Raw genomic sequence first — 22,794 nt, 5'->3', positions numbered from 1 at the left:
TAGCATTCAAATCAGGTAAAAGTCCGCTTAAATTTCATGCATTTTAAAATTAATTTTAGCTGAATCCCAATGTAGACTATATCGGATTCCCTCCAGCAAACTGGTAGCAAGAAACAAGCAATGGGATGGAAACAAAAACGTCTAAAACATTTCAAATGGTTATTACATGCATTTCAAAGTTTCCTATAACTTACTTACAACGTATTTCTAATGTCTTTGAATTTTATTTTGAGCACTTAACTAGATGAGTACACATGATGGTAGATTTTTGCATTTATTTGTAAAATCCTTAAAATAATATTCTAATAAATTTTATGACATTTCATCATATATTTAAAATTATTGTCCCAAATCAGTCTTTTCAGAAACGCTGTATTGTAAGAGTCAACGCTTTGCAAGAGTCCCCCAAAGCCAAGCCAACTGGTTATGATGGGCTGAGCTTTTCTCTTCTGCCAGAACCAAGTAAAGTAACATGAAACAGTAACTCAACTGCATATCCCATATTGCCTAGAAGAAACTTCCCAAAGTGTCTTGCTGATTGTCAGAGAAGCTGATTAACTAGCTTTTTCTTCAGCTGATAAATATGGCACTCCTTTTTTTTCCCTTTCAATTACTGGTTAACTATATATATATGTTATACGTTACTTGAAAGTTCAAAACACGAACAAACCCGCATCCTGGGAAAATTTAGTATTAGCGCCACAATCAGACTAACACAGAACCTTCTGAATCAGCACTTGAAAAAACCATCAACAGGTTGCTTTCATTGCCTCCCAGCACAGAGCCGTGATAACACCCCTTCCTACCTTAGCAACTTGTAAGGGCTGCTTCTGCTCCTTGCCACCTTGCAGTCTGAAGCCCCAGGGCGCCCCTCCGGTCATGGAAATGCAGATAAAATCCCCCGTGCCCATTTTCTCCTTTTAGCCGGGTACCGTGAAAAGCCTGAAAAGACAGACTAGGCTCTCTTGCAGTTGAGATGGGTGCTTAGCTCCAGGCGCCTGCCAAGGAGGCAGGGCTGCGGAGCGCAGAGGCTGAGCTCCTGCTCCGGCCGCGGTGCCGGCGGCCGCTGCGAACTTGCGCAGCTAATACGATGATTCACCAGGAGGCAGAATCGCTCCCGAGCATCGGGGACACCGCCCACTTGTGCGTCACGCTCCTTTGCTCAGCCCACTTCGAGCCGAGGGAAGAGACTCGCTCGGAGGATGAGCTTCCCCATTTCGGGCGGGCCTGGGGCGGCGGAGCGAAAGTTCTCTACCGGTAACATTTAATTCGAGCACTTAAAGAATGATTGAAAATCTTTCATTAAATAATACTATAAATAGTAGAGAACCCGTGAAGGTTTTGACCTCCAGGCCACGAGGGTCATCTTCAAACAGGAGCTCTGAGAACTCAACTACTATCATTTCCTTCTCTCAAATAAATGTTTTAAGAATAAGCACACTGATGTTTAAGACAGACAAAAGGGAGTGAAAGTGGGTGAAACTGTTATTTTTCTAAGTTTTTACTGTCTACAGCCTGCAGATCTAATCCCATAAGAATAAAAGCAAAACATTTGCGTTTTTACCTCAAAACCTCTGCTCTGAAAAGTACGTTTTTGAATCATCAGGTAAGTATATACATTTTAGAGCAGGATGATGTTGTGGAGGGGGTGTGGGAAGAGGAGGAGAAGAAAAGGTGAGGGGGAGAATTTCCCCTTCGAAATTATATTCTTTTAACTACGTCTCTTGAATGGGTTGGATTACTTAAAATTTAAGTAAGTGTTTCATTTTCTTCCTTGCTCATCAGGAAGGAAACTGCTTAAACCAAAACAGCCAACGACACACAATGTCACCTACAAGTTTCTTATTTTTATAATCCTTCGTCACTTCTAATGAGTCTGGCTGGTCCAAAATAAAAGTTGAGTTTAATGTTTTAAATGTGACTACAATCTACCAAAGATTATACAAATGGAACATTTTTATTTTCCCATAATGTCTTTATTTTCCATGACATTCATCCATGTAGGGAAAGTTAATTTGTGTTACATGTGGTACCAGACGAAACTGACTTCCAGACACTCTGTTTCAATACTAGGAAGACTGTGCGGTGAACATCCAGTAGCCTCACTCCCCAGAAGCCAAACGCGTCAAGAGGTTTTGTTTGTCCCATCTCTCTGGAGTAAGGAAGACAGTAGAATCAGGGACTGTTGGCTCTCAGAGAGACCCTTTGAAGGGCATGAGGACCAGACAGGCATCTCAAATTTGATTCTCATCAGGGAGGTGAATTGGCTTTCCCAAAGTCTTTCTTTGGAAAAAAAAAAAAAAATTATAAGTGGCATCCTAAAGTGTGACTTCTGAGAACAGAAGAGAAAGAACTTTTTACATGTGCTTTTTCCACCTCCTCGCATCTCTCGTGTTCCTCAACCCAGCGCGGTCTAGCTTCTATCCCCACAACAGGGAAAGCCCTTGGCAAGGTCACTTATTACCTCCTTGCTTTTGTGAGGACTTGAGATTATTGACCATGTCCTCCCTAGTAAGGATGTTTCTTACTTACATCCTTTCTATGGGTTTTCTCATTCACCCCACAGAATTTAATCTTCCCCCTCAATCTCAGATACCATTCCTTAACTCCAGGCCAATATATTCAACTTCCCGTTAAATCTGTTTCTATGTGAATATATCACAGAAACCGAAAACTCCATATACCTAAAATCAAGTTCATTTTTTTCCTCCAAATTCTGTTTTTCCTCCATTGTTTCCCAACTCAGAATAATTGGCAAACTTATTACCTTTCTCTTATGCCTGGTTCCCCTCAACCCTGACTTAAATGTAAATGTGACACTGGAGGTTGAAACTGGGGTAGACATATTGTGACCATGAGGTAAAGCTGAAGAAAACCACAGACTCCAGTGCTGATTAAATTAATACCAATATTGTCCACCTTCAGTCTCCTTATTGTGCAAGAAAAATGACCCTATTTACTTAAACTGCTGTAGGTCCAGTTCATTGCTACTTGCAGCAGCACACTCCTATCTGCTACAGTCAAGGAATAGCTTCTCCATCCAACCAACCAGTTCCTCCAGAGAACCAGAGGCTCAAAGATTGCTTTAATGTGAAGATTTAATCTGTGTCAGGACCTTGACATAGATTATTTTTATCCTCAAAGTAACCATGCTAGGAAGTTATCAGTGTCTCCCTTTTACTGGTAATTAACTCAGCCTTAGATTCTAAGTGGTAGAGATTTGAATGTTTGTGTGAATTGAAAATACCTGTTCTTATCATTGCTATCCTATCTCCACAATTTATGGATTCCCGAATGCACATCTCCTATATCCAACTACTCACTAAGACCGATGGATCCAACTTATAAATAGATTGCAAATCTGTCCCTTCCCTCCATTCCCACTACTGTGATGACTTCCATCTCTGGCCCTGATTTCAGCAATCATCTAACTAGTCTGTACCAGCTGTTTCCACCCTCAATTCATTTTTGATTTTACAGCAAGGATGAAATTTCTAAAATGCAATGTTTATCTCATTTTATCCTTCTGTTTAAAGTCTTCAACGGCTTTCAGAATAGCCAAAACTCCTTGACATAGAGAATACATTCTGCCCCCGTTCCTCACTTCTTCTCCAACCTCGTATCTTATCTTGAATTTTATGGTTCAGACACACAGAATTACTTTTCCTTCTAGAATCTGCCTTTTTTTGTTCCATCTGCTAAGTCATTCTTCTAAGCTATCTAGCCCACCCCACATATAGATCACCTGATAAGTCCTACTCATCCTTCTGGCCTCGGATTACAGATCACATTCTCCAGGAAGCCTTCTCTAACCCTCCTCCCCCACAGGTATCCCTTCCATGTGCTGCCATCACTCTGGACTTCCCCTCTCACTCTAATGGTCTCTTAAATGGTCTGAATCCAATACTAGGTTATTAACCCTGTGAGATTAGCAGATGTTCCCAATTTATTCAAAATTATATCCTCAGGTCTAATACAATTCTTGATGACAAACTCGTGCTCATTGTGAGTAGAATGACAGACTAGACATGATTTCCCAGAATAAAGGTGTAGAAGAGAGAGTCAAAGAGTTCTCATTTCTTTTCTTTTTTTCTCACTTCATTTGACTTGGAAAAATCTGAATTCTTGAATTCTACCACTCAGAGACCACGTGGAATATTTCATGGCTGTCTCCCTAACATCTTGCCTGTCCCTCATTAGGCAGTAACTACTGGGTTCGGTAAAATTGATCCTCCCACCCCAGCAGCACAGATAAGCTGGTTGGTCTAAGATAATCAGAGTAATCTTTTCTCTGTAACGCAGAGCTTAGTTCAGTGATGGGTACAAAACCTAGGCCTGAGTCAAGGACATTTCCCCAGCTCTAGTGATCAATTCGTTCGTATAGATCCAACCACAGGGAAGCTTAAGAGTCTTTCAGAAAGCTGTCAAGGGCAATATCATTACCCCATCTCCCCCTAGATATTGATAACCATCCAATGGGAGAAGTCAATGTGAAGGTGAAACTACCACAAGATATGTAGAAAGAGAATCTTCCATGGGCCTTCAGTGCGCCTATAAGTCTTTCTGGATGTATTAGAATTCAAGGCCCTAATGCTTCTTTTCCTCAGCTATTTCTCAGAGTTATGTTTGTAGCAGGATGTGGTAATATCTCACAGTGGGTCAAAGAACAAGCTGATTGCAAACAAAAAGTAAAAGAAAAGAAAAGGATTCACCAGGCTTAGTGTACCTTAGCTGTTACGGAAATCCTTTGTGTGTGTAACATGCATCTGGGTCATTTCTTATAAATGGAATGTGAGGCAAGATAAACTTGTAAATATGGTGATTTTCATGCTGCTTGTTATATCTTGAGTAAGAAAGCTCTTTGTCTCTGACTGAGGAATCTCATTTCTTCTTCCAGAATCCATGAAACAGTAATGAGCTAACTTTGTCACCTGCAAGGAGGGTGAAATAAAGTTCCAGACCCAACAAAGTGAAAAAGACATTAGTGGAGAAATGGAAGTAGAGCCTTGGCCAAAGAGCACACAGCCTGCTCTTTTTTTAGGGGGGAATATAAGAATCAAAGCAAGAATAAAAACTCTTTTTCTTTTTTTTTTTATGAATACATTTATTTTAATTTTCCTTCTTTCACTGAATATTTGTTATATATTCAAGTCAAAACACCCTTTTTTCCAACTGAAGAAATAACTTCAACTTAAGATAAAAAACATGTTAAGCTACACACCTTTTTATTAAACACCGAATGAAATAAAAAACTTTTTTTCTTAAGGAAAAAAAAGTGACTTGAGTGATTTTGAAAATTATCTTCTTTGATGATAGCTACACTTATAATGAGCACAGCATAACATATAGATTATCAAATCACTATGTTGTACACCTGAAACTAATGTAACATTCTGTGTCAATTATACTTCAGTTAAAAAATTATCTTCTTAGACTAACTCTACTTCTATGCCATTTAAAGGATTTAACAATGTATCATATGTTATTTTATACTTCCTTCCATTCATTCATTCATTTGATTATTCATTCAGCAAATAATACCTATATTATCCTTCTCAATGTTGACAGCATGGTAAGATTCCTGAGCCTAACATGAATTGGGAAGCTACATTATACAACAAAAGGATTCCATTAGGAATGATTTATTCTATAACAATTTCACATTGGCCACCTATGTTGGCTCATGTTTCCTTGGTATTTTTCTTATTCAATATTTTACTCAAAAATATGTGAGAGTGGGAGTGGGTAGTATACCCCACACCACCAACAAGCAATTCTCAGGACACCAGCAAAATATCTAAGAATTCAACTCAATTTGACTCCATATACCTGGAGATAGCATCAGATTCCATAGGTAAGGGCACAGTCCCACATGACGTGCCCCCCCCCCGACACAAACACTTGAGATACCAGTCCCAAGTCCAGATTATTACCTGTGCTTCTGATCAACCAGCTATAGATCAGAGGTTCTAAAGGCCCCCTCTTTGGATTTGAGAAATTAATGATTATGGATTATTAAACAATATAATAAAGGATACAGATGTCCACCCAGACGCGAAAGAGATAGGTAGGGCAAAGTGTATGAGAAGGGATGAAGAATTCTATGCCCTCTCCAGACACACCACTCTCTCAACACTTCCATGTGTTCACCAATACAGAAGCTCTCCAAGCCTCTTACTTTTGGAATTTTATAGAGGCTTGATCATGTAGGCATGATGGATCATTAACTCTATTTTCAGCTCTTCTTCCTTTTCAAGAAAATGGGTGGCAGGGCTGAAACTTCCAAGTTTCTAATCATGGCTTAATTTTTCCAGTGACCAGCTCTCATCCAGAAGTCCACCCAGAATCACCTCATAAGAACAAAAGACACTCCCACCACCACAGAAATTACAAGGATTTCAGAAATTCTGTATCAGGAACAAAGGTCAAAGACCTATAAAAATAAAAGACACTCCTAGTGTTCTTATCACTTAGAAACTTAGAAGGGTTTGGGGCGCCTGGATAGCTCAGTTGGTTAAGCATCCAACTCTTGATTTCGGCTCAGGTCATGATCTCATGAACTATGAGACTGAGTCCCACGTTGGGCTCTGATTTCTGCACTGACAGCATAGAGCCTGCTTGGGAGTCTCTCTCTCACTCTTTTTCTGCCCTCCCTGTCTCTCTCTCTCTCCCTGCCCATCCTCTGTCTCATTTGCTCTCTCTCTCTTTCTCAAAAAAATTATTAAACATTTTTTAAAAAGGGGCTTAAAAAAAACAGAAACCTAGAAGGTATTTTACAAAATTAGCTAATATATTTATGTGAGTTAAATTTGAATAAATCACCAAATGAAACCACATGGATTAAAGCCCCTGTAGGATACATACACATTAAAAGTTTCAGTTTCAAAAGCATATTTTATAAAAGTGCAATGTGTATGTGTGTGTATGTGTATGTATACATTTTAGGACAATGAAGATGGAGTTAAATAAATATATTAGAAAAAATCGTTTTAGACCTATGTTTTCTCCAAAAGACTGGAGGGCATTTGTCTTTAATGTCAAAAAATGAAGTGAAAATGTGACCCATGATGTCTACTGACTGTATCATTTTGCTACTTTGCTAGTAAATACTGCATGTTTTGTATTTCAGATAGTATTATCTGAAACATAAGAAAGAATAAAGATGATTTTTAAGGAAAAATGTAAAGTGAGGTCAATGAACTATTAAAGATAAAATTTAAATGATAGCATCTACATTTTTAAACAAACAAAATCATTTTTTCCATGGGTTACAATTAATATTTGAAACTATCACTAAATTTTACCCTCCAAAATCAGGGTTAAAACTTGGAACTTTGAAATAATGTATTTTGTTATTGTTGTTTTGTTTTAAATTTTCCTTCTGCGAAAAGGGACTGACAGCAATAATACATGAAATTGCATATGTGGGAAGAAATTAATATCCCAGACAAAGACAACAAGATCTTTTCAAATGACTGTTCTTAACATTTGGATGAAACATGCTGGTTGGAATTAATTACAGATAACAGAACTTTATATTAAGTGTTAAAAAATTCATACACAGACAACAACATGATGGACAAACATTTATGAACCCCCCTCAAGCAGCTCTGCAACTCGGACTATTGGAGAATGACTAATCCATTATCTGCTGACCCCACTAGGGCCTGCTGTGACTCGAGTATTTCTGCTCTTTCCTGGAATGCACGTGCATGAAATGCCATCTGAGCAGATGGTGATGTTGCTTTGCGGCATTCCAGTGCAAGAGTAAAGGGGCAGTGTGAAAGAAGACACCATCACACCATCCTGACACCATTTTCCCTGCCCATCAACGTGCCCTCTCTTGTGTGGAGACTGAATGTGGTGTGGAGAGAAACCACTACTGCTGCTGGTGGTGACTTAAAGTCCCGACATTGAGGCTTGCAGAGCTAAAGAGATGCACATCGGCAATTCCTACTTTTCCATGGAACCCGGAGCTGCTGCTTTACCCAACCTCACAGCAGGAGGGAGTATATTCATTTGCTATGCGTCCATTACAAAGTACTACAGACAGGGTGGCCTAAAAAAAAAAAATATATATATATATTGTCTCACAATTCTGAAGATGAGAAGTCTGAGATGAAGGTGTCAGCAGAGTCTTTTGAGTCTATTTCCTTGGCTTTTAGATGGCTCTCTTCTCCAAGTGACTTCACATCATCTTCTCTCTGTACCTGTCCATCCTAAACCCTCTTTTTATATAGAACCAGTAATATTGGATTAAGGCCTGCTCTAATGGCCTCATTTTAACTTAATTATCTTTAAAGAGCTTATCTCTAAATACAGTCACATTCTGAGACACTGGAGAGTAGGACTTCAACATATCAATTTGGGGGATAAATTTCAGCCCATAACAGAGAGGCAGAGCCTACAGAGAGTATGTACTAAGTACCAGTTGATGGAGTATCTAACTAAGAGTATGTAACTAAGTACTGGTTAGTTTCCTTTTCAATATACAAAAGGTATGTGAGAATAATTTTTGAAATTTTGATAATTTTGTTTGTTCTTCAGATTTTCCCCTTCTTCCTCTTCTAAGAAAGTAGTCAGACCTTTCCAACTTCCTTAACTCAGGGACTTTTGCTGAGTGAGAAGGTAATACCAGTGATTCTCAGTTTTGTAAGGCCTAACCTCCATGAAATGACTTCCCAAGAGATCTCAAGAGTAGAGAAAAGCAAAGAAAGTTCCCTTGAGAAAAACAAGGGAGGTGTTTAGTCTTAACTAGGATTGTTTAGCTGCCTGTGGGCCTCTCCAGTAGTACTCATCACCATGCAGCTGCCAGGGAAATAATGGCAAGAGGGAAAGAGCTATAGGGTTTCTGGAGGGAGGCCAGACACCAAGAGCAGGGCTCCCAAACTTTGCCAAAATTCTTCAGCCACATACCCATCAGGAAGCTGCAGTTAGCTACCGGACTGCTGGCCAAGACCATGGATGGTTCAGTGACCAGTGAAGGAAAATGATTGATGACCGGCTGCTCTGCTGAATCCCAACAACTTTGCAAGCCTCAGGAAGGAAGTGGCCCCAGGCATACTTGAGATTGGCTTTTCTGCCAATTCACTGAGATGATAAAATAATATTCTTGAGCTAATTTAAAAGATACAGACTTTAAAGCTTATAGTTCATTCATTCATTCAAATGATTTTTTTGTGAGCATCCCAGGCAACATTCCTGCTCTCATGGAGCCCACATTTTACCAGAGAAGCCAGATAATAAGTTCATAAACAAAATAGCTTTAGAGAGAAATAAAGGCTAAAAAGAACAGGATGATTCAGCAGAGAGTAATGGGAGTAATACACACAGGAGATCAGGAAGATCTCCCTGAGCTGAGACACAAATGATAAGGATTTGATTGGAAGAAAGGCAGGAAGAGAGGGAGGAATGGCAAAAATATACTTTGTCGATACAAAAAAGAGATGAAGGTTAGTGTAGCTGAAGTGTAGTAAATGTGTGCCCATTACTGGAGAATGTAATATGAAGTTAGTGAAGTTCAAGCTCATGACCCTCCCTTCTGGGATCCCTTCCAAGTCTCTGGAAGGAACACCAGCAATGTGTTTACATGTTCATATACCATTGTAAAATTTGCCAAGGTAAAATACTTCAACCAAATTCGGTTAAGATGGTTGTCTTTTACACTCCAATTTCCCCTGCAAGTGATGCTGGAAGAGCCATGAGCCTTTTTGGAATCCAGCTAAGGGAAAGATGAGGTCGCGATTTGTTCAGCTTGGGTTTCATGAAATATGTTCATGTGTTTCACAACCACATTCATGTAAAGTTATTGCCAGCTGCCCAGCGTAGGAATGAATAGCTTCCAGGCATAGTCCCACCATGTGCTGTGTCCTTTCGCCTGGTATGAAAACATTAAAGGGCAGGGCCAGAGGTCCTATCATAGCATCAGCCCATTCTAAGGTGCTGACAGTGTGTAATAGAGGAAAACATAGATTGAAATATACAGCACCACAGACTAGTCTGTGGAAGACTCTTCCCATAGCTAAATACAAGAATTGCCAGGGAAGAATTCATTTCTTCTCGATGCCTAGTCAAAAGCAAAGGTGCCCCCTTCCAGAAATATGGCAGATAATGCAGCACACACAATTATAAATGCACCATACATTCTTCATGGCTACAATAAAAAACAGAATTTATTAAAATTCGTATGTTTATGGGCACAAACTTGTAGTCATATTCCAGTGACTACTTCTGTATGAGAAGTCCCATGTTGTGTGCAACCCAATTACCTATAATAAAAGCTACTATTGATTAACTATGCTACATGTTAATAGAAAAAATGGCATGAAATTTTTGTCATATAGAGAGGAGATCAAAGAACATTCAAGTAAGAAAACTGGGGAAAAAAGAGGTCTGTAATAATTGATGAAAATGTTATTTATCTGAATTTTGTTATGTTTGTGGGAGTTGTTAGCTCATTTGTGTGGAGTTTTTTTTTAAATAGATAAACACTTTTTAGATTTTCATAACTTAGTTGTCCTTCTGATCTTTTCATTTTTCATCAATCTTTCCATCTCCTCTTTTACTTCAAAGCTTCACAAAATGAATTAAAATATCTACTTTGTCCTTAGGCCTCTGGAAGTTAATAATATTAAAAATGGATTAATATTGACTTTTTGTATCTCTTTGGAATCAGACAGGCCTGGTTTGTGTCCTGGCTCTGTCCCCACCCCCACTAGCTGACTCATAGGCCTCCATTTCCTCATGTGTGGAAAAAATTACATACATTGTAAAGAAACGATGAGGCAAGTTGATGCTTAACACTATGTTAGAATACAGGAGGCACTCAGTTATTTTTATTGTTATTATGATTAGTGATTTATTAATTTTTTGACTCAGGACACTTTCCCAATTCATTATGTTTCAGGTTTCTCAGAAAACCATGAAGTAGTAGAAATATTATTATACTCTTCAACAGAACCATGAAGTGAGCCCCTGAAAAATGAGCCCCTGAGAAGCCCCTGGTTTCATCCATGACTGGGACTCCATTTTAGTTCTCCTAATTCCCTAGCACCTCAAATATATATATTTGCTGATGGGTTGACTATACCACCTTCCACTGTGCATCACTTCCAGATTTAATGAAATTGCTAAACCAGATGGGGAGTTGGGGGATTCTTTTTCTGTTCTGCAAGCAAGGGAAACCTGTGGCCTTCCAATATGGTCAATGAACCAATTTCTATGGGCCCAAGATTTTGAATTTTTGGAAAGCAATAGTAGCTCCTCAGTAAATACATATGGAATGAAATTGCATAAAAACACATTGAATGCAATGGAAACACAGTAAACACTTAAAGTAGCATATTAAACCTGTTTTTGAATTTAATTCCAGGTTTCAACTTTTGTAAACCAACAAGTAGAGTGACAAAGAACAATACTTTTTCCATTATGAAATCTTGAAGCGGTTACAAACATTAAGCCCCACCAAGTATGTGTCATTTCCTAAACTCTCTGGAGAGAGGGGAAACTGGTAGCCAGATCAAATAAATTGCCTAAGGTCACACTGAAATCAGTGAGAGAGCAAACCAAACTCCAGAGTCCTCTTCTCACATCACTGGTACACAGAGAGAGGTTATATGACTTCTCTTATATATATAAGAGAAGTCACTTAGGCCATTGCCCTGACAACATATTCTGGGGATTTTCCTGAATTTTGTTTTCCAGCACTTCACCATATCTGGCCTTAAATATCTCTAAGGATAACAATTCCTTCCATTTTCCTTCTTTTCAATCTGTGTGATTACACCAGCATCCAAGAGCTCTAACTTCCAGAAGTTTGTCATTTGAAATATAATTTCCACGTTTCTTGTCACATTTCTAGTTCTACTCTTCCTTTCTTTTTCTTCCTTTTTAGTATTCACACTAGTAAGGGTTAGGATTACTGGGAATAGGACCATCGTATATGAAAAATTCCTTCTCTGCAATAATTTTAAATGTTTTTGAAAAGTCTTTCCATCTTTAATTAAAAAGTAGTTTTTAAAATAACTTTTTGGGGTGCCTGGCTGCCTCAGTCAGTAGATCGTCCAACTCTTGATCTCACAGTCATGAATTTAAGTCCCAAGTTGGTTGCGAAGCCTATTTTTAAAAAATAAAAGAAAATAATAAAAAAAGAAAATCTTAAAATTTTTTAAATTAAAAATTTTTTTAATTTAAAAATTTTTATTTGTTCTTGAGAGAGAGAGAAACAGAGTCCGAGCAGGGGAGGGCAGAAAGAGAGATGGAGACCCAGAATCTGAAGCAGACACAAGGCTCTGAGCTGTCAGCACAGAGCCTGACCCAGGGTTTGAATTCATGAGCTGTGAGATCATGACCTGAACTGAAGTCGGACACAACCAAATGAGCCACCCAGGTGCCCTAAAAATAAAAACTTTAAACTCCTGTTTGAGAAAGTCATCTCTCAAGCATTTATAGAATTTCAAAAAAATGTAAAACGAGTTTTTTTGAGCTTTTTGTGGCACCCCAGAGGTGGTAGGCTGCTTCAGGATGTAGCAGAACATCTCTTTCCCAGCTACTAGCTGGCTGCCCGAAACTCATTGAAGTGGGCGATGAACACAAACTTCATATCATTGAAAAGCCATTGCTGCTGATGCTCTAGGTGAAGAGTGAAGGGTTACACGGTCCGAATCAGTGGTGGCAATGACAAACCCATGAAGCTGGGTGTCGTGACCCATGGTTGTGTTCACTTACTACTGATTAAGGGGCATTCCTGCTACAGACCAAGGAGGACATGGGGGACGAAAGGAAGAAAGCACCAGGGTTGTTTGGGGTGGCACTGTGGATGCCAGTCTCACTGTGCTCAACTTGGTCATTGTAAAAAGAAAAAAGAAAAAAAAAGTCAGGGAGGAGGGGAAAGATATTCCTGGATTTACTGACACTACTGTGCCTCGTTGCCTGGGGCCCAAAAGAGCTAGCAGAATCCACAACCTTTTCAGTCTCTCTCAAGAAGATGATGTCTGCCAGTATGTTGTGAAAAGCCCCTAAATAAAGAAGGTAAGAAACATAGAACCAAAGCACCTAAGATTCAACGTCTTGTTATACCACGTGTCCTCCAGCATAAACATTGGTGTATTGCTCTAAAGAAACAACATACTAAGAAAAATAAGGACAAGGCTGCAGAACATGTTAAACTTTTGGCCAAGAGAATGAAGGAGGAGAAAGAAAAATGCCAGGAACAGATTGTGAAGAGATCAAGGTTGTCTTCTCTGAGAGCTTCTACCTCTAAGTCCAATTAAAAAATGAGATTTTTAAAGAGTAATAAATAAATAAGATCAGACATCAAAACATTAAAAAAGAAAAAAATTTTGAAAGGCATGCATAAACATGCATCAACATTTGCGTAGACTGATGGTTTAAAAATGTTATGTTATTACAGGAAAATGTAATGCACACATGAGATACTTCAAACACATTCTTTCTGAGATATCTCATTTATTAATGCATTTTAAAAATCCAAAAAATTACCCAAATTTAGATAATCAATTTGAAAGGCTATAAAATCTAGAGCAAGTGTACTGCATTTTCAGAGGAATAAAGTATTTTAACAAGTACAGGCAATGAAAAATATAAATGTGAAATCCAACAGAGCCATTGCACAGAAATTTCAAGTAAGATTATGTCTCTTACTCCAAAATGTTTCATTAGGTAATTTTTTAAAGTCAGAAGGAAGATTGGAGTGGATTAGGTCACTGCAACTTTTATTCCTATGAAGTGCACATTCATGTTAAACATGACAGAGCCTGACTTGCAGGGAAATTTTTGGTCCAAAATTAAGATAATGATCTTTACAATTGATTTCACTTCATTCTTTCCAAATCCATCTTATCCTGCTTTAACAAGAAATGAAATCCAGATGTTGGAATGATGCAAGATACTTTGTTGTAAGCCCTGTAAAGCAGAGGCATGTTCTCTAGTTAGTAGAAACATTCATTTCAAAAACAAACTCTAGTTTCTTTACAAAATTGCTTTAGGTAAGGGAAACTCTGGGATGTAAATCATTAAGGGTTACCAACAGCGCTCAGGAGATGAGTAAATAAATGTTAGATACTACCTAGGTACAACCCCAAATCATAAAATAACACTGTCTCAGAGTTTTGAGTAACTTTTGCTCAAAGACTGATAAGATTTATAGTATGGTAAATGTACTTTTTTCACAGAATTAATGGAATGACAAATACACAAGTGTTAATATTCAAGATGCAAAATAAATTTAGAGAACATCCAACTAATAATATTCATCATTAAAAATTAGTAGAAGAAATCATTAATAATAATTTCAAAATTTTTAAATGAAACCATACAGGTAACAAATGTATATACTACAATGCTAATATTATTTTGGTCCAAGGACAACTAATCTTAACAATCTTTCAAATCCTAGGAAATAATTTCCTTTCTTTGGTTCATGAGTCCATTTGAGAGTTACTATTATACTAATTACCTCTACTTCATTTTTCTGTTACAGAAAGAAAGAAAAAGGTCCTTGGTGCCCCCTCGACTTTAGACTTTATCTTAGAGCAACGAAGAGTTAACAAATGTTTTCAAACAAATAAATAAATAATTGAGGAATTTTTTTGTGGGGTTATGTGTTTTATTTTTGTTTTGTTAAGTTTTAGATGCTGCTGCTTAGATGTATGTTTTAGAAAGTTATTTAGGGAGTAGTATGGAAGTGAGAGTATGCTCTATAGTGCCTCTGCTACTAATAGTAATGAATCGGATATTGAAAAATAACTACTGACAGAGGAGAGGATTTAAACTACATAAGTGAGGGGCACCTAGGTGGCTCACTTGTTTGGGCTTCCAACTCTTGATTTCGGCTCAGGGCATGATCCCAGAGTTGTGGGATCCATGCTGAGCATGGAGCCTGCTTAGGATTCTCTCTCTCTCTTTCTCTCTGCTCTTCTCCCCACCCTCCAAAAATTAAATGTCTAAGAATTGGCAAGCTTGAGCGTACTCTCTCTAAAATTAAATAAATAAATAGACAAACAAACTACATCAGTGACAATAGAAATGGAAAATACTTATCAGCTACTGCCTTCAGGGATGATGTCGTGTGGCAGCAGGCTCCAGACAAGCAGCTTAGGTTGGATTCTTTGATTTCCAGTTACTAATGGCATAAAGTTCTGCAGGTCACTTGACTCTCTATAACTCAGTTTCTTTATCTGTAAAAGAGTAGTAAAAATAATCTCTACCTCATAAGGTTGTTGGGGGATTAAACCAGTTAACATATTTATTTTTTTATTTTTTTTATGTTTATTTTGAGAGAGAGAGAACAACCATGCATGTGAGCAGGGGGAGGGGCAGAGAGAAAAGAAAGAGAGACAGAATCCCAAGCAGGCTCTGTGCTTTCAGCACAGATCCCAACCACGGACTCCTTCTCATAAATGCTGAGATCATGACCTAAACTGAAATCAAGAGTTGGACGCTCAACTATCTGAGCCACCCAGGCACCCCGATGAGTTAATATATTTAAAGCATTTAGAATAGATGGTACATGACACATAGTGATTGTCACATAAACATTCATGATTATTAATAGTGTCTATTCAGAGGAGAAATAAATTGTACACTTTTGGAATGGAGGAAAAAGAGAGCGTTTAATCTGAAACGTAAAGTGTAGGAAAAATGCCAAAAGGCAAAGACCGTAAGAGTTCAGAGGGTACTCCAGGTGGGAGGAATAGCAAGAGCAAAGACTCAGAAAGAATAGATGTTCAGGTTGCAACAAAACGTTCAAAGAGTCATGCTTCAACAGAAAGTTATTTTTAGGCTATTTAAAGAACCTAAAACCAAGGAAGAACTAACCTTGCCCTTAAGTCAACAGTTTAGTAAAGGACCATATTAGTAAAGGACCATAAAAATTTATCATTCATCCATGACACTTTTGAGAGCTAAAAGTAAAAATGATGAAAGTTAAATAAATTAAAATTTATTTCAAAATTTTTAATACTTTAAATATTTATGTATTGACCAAAAAGTGTTTTATTCAGAAATTATTTTTAAATATAAGTCTTTCAGGAAAAAAGGAATATGTATCTATACATTAAAGGAAATTCAAAACTTTTTATATTGATTATCAGAACATTTTAAAAGGACTTAAGTGCAGTTATAAAACAATAAAATTATAGGGTAATATCCCCATGAGCATGGATGTAAAAGTCTTGTATAAAGTATGAACAAATCTACTACAGGATATATAAAAAGGATAATATATCAAGACCAGTGGGGTTTATTTCAGAAATGCAAGACTGGTTTAACATCTAAAATTCAATCATTGTAACTCATTTCATTAACAGAATAAGGGAAAGGAATGTATGCTTATCTCAATAGATACAGAAAAAGTATGATCAAGAAAAAAATATCAACTAAGTAGAGTTGACCTTTGTACAATGCAGAGGTTAGAAGAGCTAACTTCCTGTGCATTCAAAAATCCTCGTATAAGTTTTGACTCCCCATAAATTTAATATTTTATTTATTTATATATTAATAGTACTCCCTACTAATAGCCTACTATTGACCAGAAGCCTTCCCAATAACGTATAGTTGATTAACACATATTTTGTATATGTATTATATACTGTATTCTTACAATAAAGTAATTTAGAGAAAAGAAACAAATTTTAAAACTTTTTTTAAAATAAAGTTCATTTATTTATTTTGAGAGAGAAAGGGAGCACACACTCAAGCAGGGAAGGGACAGGGAGAGAGAGAGAGAGAGAGAGAGAGAGAATCCCAAGTTCACAGTAGAGAGCCAGATGAGGGGCTTGACCTCATCAACTGTGAGATCATGATCTGAGCCTAAGTGGGACCCTCAACCGACTAGGCCACCCAGGCACCCAGAAAATAAAATGTTATTAAGAAAATAATAAAGAAGAGAAAATACATTTATAGTACTGCACTGTATTTATATATAAAAAAATCTGTGTATAAGTGGATCCATGCGGTTCATACTCATGTTGTTGAAAGGTCAGCTATAAGAAGAGAACTACCTTAATTCCATCAAGAGTATCTTTTTAAAAAATCATTAACTGTATTTTACTTAGTAGTGAATTTTGAATATTTGTCTCTTGAGTTGGAATTCAAACAGGAGTGATCAGTATCACTACTTCTGTTCTACGTTGTGGGTACTAGTCAGTGAGTCAGTGCTATAAGGCAGAAAAATAAAAGAAACAAAAGGTGGAAGAAAAAGTAAAAATACTTCTTTTGGAAAAGAAAAAGTAAAGTTGTTATTATTTTCAGATAACATGATTATGTATGTAAAAATCAAAATGAATGTACAAACTATTAGGATTAATAAGAACAGTTCAATATCTTTTGTCTCCATTCAGAGTATATTTGTTTAATAAATGTTTTACCAAACAAAATTCATCAAATTCTCTCTCTCTGTGATTCTTTTGAATGTTTTGCCAAATTTAAATTCTTTTAAATTTTACTTTATCTTGGCAGAGAGAATTACTTCCTCCAAATAAAAGTAGGAGCACAATCAAAAGACATTCAAGACAGTCCAAAGATCTATGATCTAATTTGAAAATCAAATCTTTTGCACCGTTCGAGCTTTTAATGCGTTCAATTCTTCTTTTATTTTAGTAAAAATAAATTGCAAAGTCATCTACTTGCAAGTACAGTTGAACATTGAACAATGTAGGATGTAAGTGTCCCAACCCTCTTGCACAGAAAAATATCTTTATCTTTTGATTCCCTGCAAAATTAACTCCTAATATTCTATTGTTGACCAGAAGACTTAGTGATAACATAATAGTTGATTAGCATTTACTTTGTATGCTGTGTGTATTATACACTTTATTCTTATGATAAAGTAAGCTAGAGAGAATAAAATGTTATTATGAAAATTATAAGGAAGAGAAAATACATTTACAGTGCTGAACAGTATTTATTGAGAAGAAGCTGCATATAAGTGGACATATGCAGTTCAAACCCATGTTGTTCAAGTATCAACTGTGTTGATTTTAGTAACTGCTGCTTGCTAACCATTTCAAAACCTGAACTTCAGGGGACTCTACGTATTGAGTACTTTTTTTTCACATTTCCAAATAATTTTAAATACTTACAAGTGAGTTCAATATTATTGTATTGCACTTGGACTGATTTACAAAGAACTTCTTTAAAGGTTCAAACATTTCAAAACTTTGATTGATAATGAATAGCAAAGAGAGAAAGCACCTACTTCCACACTGAATCTGAATTATTTTTTATTTCAACATCAAGCTTGTAAAAAATGTATATTAGGGCACCTGGGTGGCTCAGTTGGTTAAATGTCTGACTTGTACTCAGGTCATAATCTCATAATTCATGAGTTTGAGCCCCATATTGGACTCTATGCTGATAGCACAGAGCCCACCTGGTTTCCTCTGTCTCCCTCTCTCTCTGCCCTTCCCCCACTCATTCTTTTTTTCTTTCTCTCTCTAAAGTAAAATAATAACATACATATGTTTATATAGCACAGTTACTCTAAATGCATGTATGTACAAAATATTTACTAAATTTGACAACTATAGTTTCTATTTCAGTTATTAGATCGTCATAGCCCTTTTAAGATGCATTTATGAACTTTCCAGGTACCACAACCAATACAAAAAGTACATTTATTCAATGTATATTTCTTGATTTAGTGGAATATTACCTTTACCATGTTTTTACAAGGTTCTCCATCACAATTTAAATTGATTTTATTACTATATAAAACAATTTCATCTCAATGTTGAACTTTTAAACTAAATTTATAGTGGCTTTAACAATATTGTCTGATGTTTTATCTTAACAAAATGAACTTTAAATTGTTTCACTTTTATTCCGTGATTTGTATTGGGGAAAGAAACCTAACCACTTTAAACTGGTTGATGTCCTATTTGTATCATCTGATATGTTGTTATAAGACTTGCATCATTTGATTATCTGTGAAGTTATTCTGTTAAAGGAACCAAGAAAATAATAGCTATTGCTTCACTTTTTTGTATGGTCATAAGAAAACTTGGAATCTAAAATGAAATCATTTGATCAAAGTGGAAAGTCATGCTTCACAGAGTGACATGTAAATATACCTTCTGCAGCTGCACATTAAATCATGATCTACATGCATAAGCATCTTAAAATTAATTTTTGAAGTGGATTCTTGCAGTTTTCAAGTGGTCAGCCATTATGGCCCTCTGGTTGGATAGGGAGTTTTAACACTTTTGCAAGTGTTAGCTTTCTTGAGAAACAGAAAATTAGTACTTATTTTGTCATTAAATAGTCTTGGCTTTTAGCTCATGACTGCCCAAATAGTTTATTCTAATTTTTTAAAAAAGCATTGATAACAAAATAAACATTTTGAAGATTTATACCATACGATACCGACAAAACTGCAGGAGCAAGGGCATTCAATCATTACAATATTTTTACGTTGTAGTAACCAGCTTCTATTTCCTGCACATATTTCATGGACACCCTACTCTATAATTACCCACATTTCTTGAAGATCCTTCTGATTAGCAGCCTGGAAATTTGTTACATCTTGATATCTGTAGCATTGGCCATGGAATAATTGGCTAGATCACCAAATAGACTGCAGGGGCACCTGTGTTGAATGCTTCTTCCTCCACAGGCAAGACTAGAAGGATTTAACTGTTACTAGTCACTTGAGTTCAAGTGAAAGTGTGTATCATTTTATCGTGAAGACTCTGCGCACTATCCTAAACAGCAATTTTTGGTTTGCATTTTAAAACACTCTGGAATAGAAAATAAGTTATCTCTGGTTGTTTTTGCATGTGTTAAGGTGAGAATTCTTATTCCTGCATACTACTCTCACACTTCTAGATGAAACTATAGTAGAAATTGCAAATACAAAATAAAGGCCCATCAAATTGATCCTCGCTTATTTTTTTTCATTCTTGTTTACATTTATTTATTTTTGAGAGACAGAGTGAGACATTGCATGAGTGGGGAAGGGGCAGAGAGAGGAGACACAGAATCCAAAGCAAGCTCCAGGCTCTGAGCAAACTGTCAGCACAGAGCCAACATGGGGTTCGAACTCACAAACTGTGAGACTGTGACCTGAGCTGAAGTTGGACGCTCAACCAACTGAGCCACACAGGTGCACCTGATCCTCACATGTTTTAATACAATACTTAATGCTCCTTAATTAAATCAGGAAAACATTTTAAACTGGATGGTACATTGAGGAATAGGCATAAATGGGGATTGCCTCAAGTAAACTGGGACATATGGAAACCACACAACAGTCTAAATTCATGGCAAAAATAAATTTAATTCAAATCCACAGATATTTTTTCAGTACCTACTAAGCCCAAGAACCATTGCTACAAGCTGAAAAGAAAGACAATTTGGAATTAAGCTAGTTCCTTCCTCTTACCTCTAGAAAGGACAGATATTCAAAGGATTCACATTCAGAGTAGAATGGTATGACATTTTCTGGAAAATTAAGGAAGCGATGAGGCTCCTACATTGAAGAAAGTAATTGATGGTATTTGTTTCTAATGATAAAACTTGAGCTGTTAAATGAAAACGGAAATTTGGAAAAGTGGTATTCACTACTATGAGTTTGACAATTTCCCAATATTTATTTAAAGGCTTTTCTGATGAGACTGCTGTTGTAACAGTAACAAATGTGATCATAAAATATGTCAACATTCCATAGACTTGCATAATTCAGTGAATCATTATTTCTAAATGACAAATTTGGAAGTAATGTTACAAAATCATGCATGGTCATTCAAATTGCAAAACAGACCAATGGATTTTAATGTAACAATTTGAATATTTTATTGATATAGTTTCCCATTCCACATTATGACTCACCTTTAATACACAGCACCTTGCTAAGTTTTGCTTTAGTATCCAAAAAATAAAGAATATTCAGAGTTTTCTGAAAAGACGGTCACAACATACCTTTCTTTTTCCAACTACATATCTGTGTAAGGCTGAGTTTTCTTCCTGTGCTTTAACCAAAATAGCTAATCACAACAGTCTGAACACAGAAGAGGTTATGATAATCTAGCTATCTTCTCTTAAACCAGCCATTAAAGAGATTTGCAAAAATGTGAGACAATAACATTTTTCTCACAAATTGTTCTATTTTAGAAATTTTTTTCGGGGTCCCTGCATGGCTCAGTTAGTTAAGTGTCCAACTTTGGCTCAGGTCATGATCTCACAGTCTGTGAGTTCAAGTCCCATATCGGGCTCTGTGCTGGCAGCTCAGAAGCTGGATCCTGCTTCAGATTTTGTGTCTCGCTCTCTCTCTCTCTACCTCCCACCCACTCATGCTCTGTCTTTGTCTCTCAAGAACGAATAAACATTAAAAAAATTTTGTTAATTTTTTTCATTGATACGTTATTTACATTGACAGGTAATGGCTTTATTATTGCTGTTTTTAAAGAAATTAATAAATAAAGATTGCCTTAAATAATACAACTGAATCCAATTTTATAACACTAGGGCTTTTGAGAAAACAGTTGAAAGATTATAGCAGTAATGATCAGGAAAGTTTTTCACAAAAGATCTGGTCTTCCAATTAGACTCTGAGAAGTGCTAGGATTTTAATAAAAACTATTTTTAAAAGAATGAAAGGTCACAAGTAAAGGCATAGAAACAGAAAAGCACCTGATATTCTCAAGTAATAATGAGTGATGAGCTCAGTCTGCTAAAATATAAGGAAGACACCATTCTTTCCTGCTTTTCTTCTTACCTTCTAACCATTCCTTTTGTCTCTTTTTGGCTTTTCTTCCTTCTTACTCCATAAATATTGATGTTTCTAATGGCTTTGTCCTTGATCTCTCTTCTAACTCTAACAATGTCCTTCACCAATCACATCCATCCTCAAGATTGGAACTTCACTTCTTGGTTTCAAGTCCCAGATATTCATTTTACCTTCCCTCCTGAGCTCCAGAACTATACATTCTGAACCTCTCAAAGGCAACAAAACTCCTGTGAAATAAGTGCCTTCCTGGATAACACTGTCTCTCCTAAATCCCCTTTCTTGGTACATTCCATTCAGGAGTTGCTCAGGTCAAAACAGAAGAATGCCCCTAGTCTCCACTGTCACCTTCCTTCCCCATATTCATTCAATTCCATCCCACTATTTTGCCTTTTTATTTTTATAGTATTGCACTATTTTCTTCCCCCTTTTTTATATTAAGATATAATTGACATAACATTATATTGATTCAGGTGTACAACACAGTGATTTGATATTTGTATATATTATGAAATGTCCATCACAACAAATTTAGTTAACATTCAACATCACACATAATTACAGATCTTCTTTTTAGTGATAAGAACTTTTAAGATCTATTCTTTTAGCAACTTTCAAATATATAATATAATATTGTTAACTACAGTCAACATGCTGTACATTATATATACCCTTGTGACTTGTCTATTTTATAACTAGAAGTTTGTACTTTTGGGGGTGCCTGGGTCTCAGTCAGTTGAGTGTCCAGCTCTTGGTTTCAGCTCAGATCATGATCTTATGGTTCATGAGTTTGAACCCCGTGTCAGATTCTGCACTGACAGCGTGGAGCCTGTTTGGGGTTCTCTCTTTCCCTCTCTGTCTGCCTTCTCTCCTTCTTGTGCTATCTCTCTGTCTCTCTCAAAAGAAACAAACATTAAAAAAAGAAGTTTGTAACTTTTTACTATTTTCTTGGTTCTTTCTGCCACTAGTCTTGAAATCTTTTATTTCATCCTCCATATTGCGGCAAAAGCCAACAGTACATAAGCAACACATAGAATATACTCATGTTGTTT

The 22,794-nt window shown here is 36.6% G+C and overlaps 1 protein-coding gene and 1 pseudogene across 1 annotated transcript in view; one reads left to right on the top strand and one right to left on the bottom strand.

The window, feature by feature from the left end:
- Positions 1-911, bottom strand: part of SYNPO2 (synaptopodin 2) — a 144,567-nt gene extending 143,656 nt beyond the window's left edge. The window contains exon 1 of the mRNA XM_039253821.1: positions 807-911. Coding sequence (XP_039109752.1) covers positions 807-911 — 105 coding nt within the window. The remainder of the gene's footprint in view (positions 1-806) is intronic.
- Positions 912-12,522: 11,611 nt separating this feature from the next.
- Positions 12,523-13,271, top strand: LOC120246340 (annotated as a pseudogene).
- The last annotated feature ends 9,523 nt before the right edge of the window (positions 13,272-22,794 follow it).

Source organism: Hyaena hyaena, unplaced genomic scaffold, assembly GCF_003009895.1.
Source record: "Hyaena hyaena isolate Hyena2069 unplaced genomic scaffold, ASM300989v1 scaffold_466, whole genome shotgun sequence".
NCBI lineage: Eukaryota > Metazoa > Chordata > Mammalia > Carnivora > Hyaenidae > Hyaena > Hyaena hyaena.
This window is presented reverse-complemented; position numbering and strand designations above follow the sequence as displayed.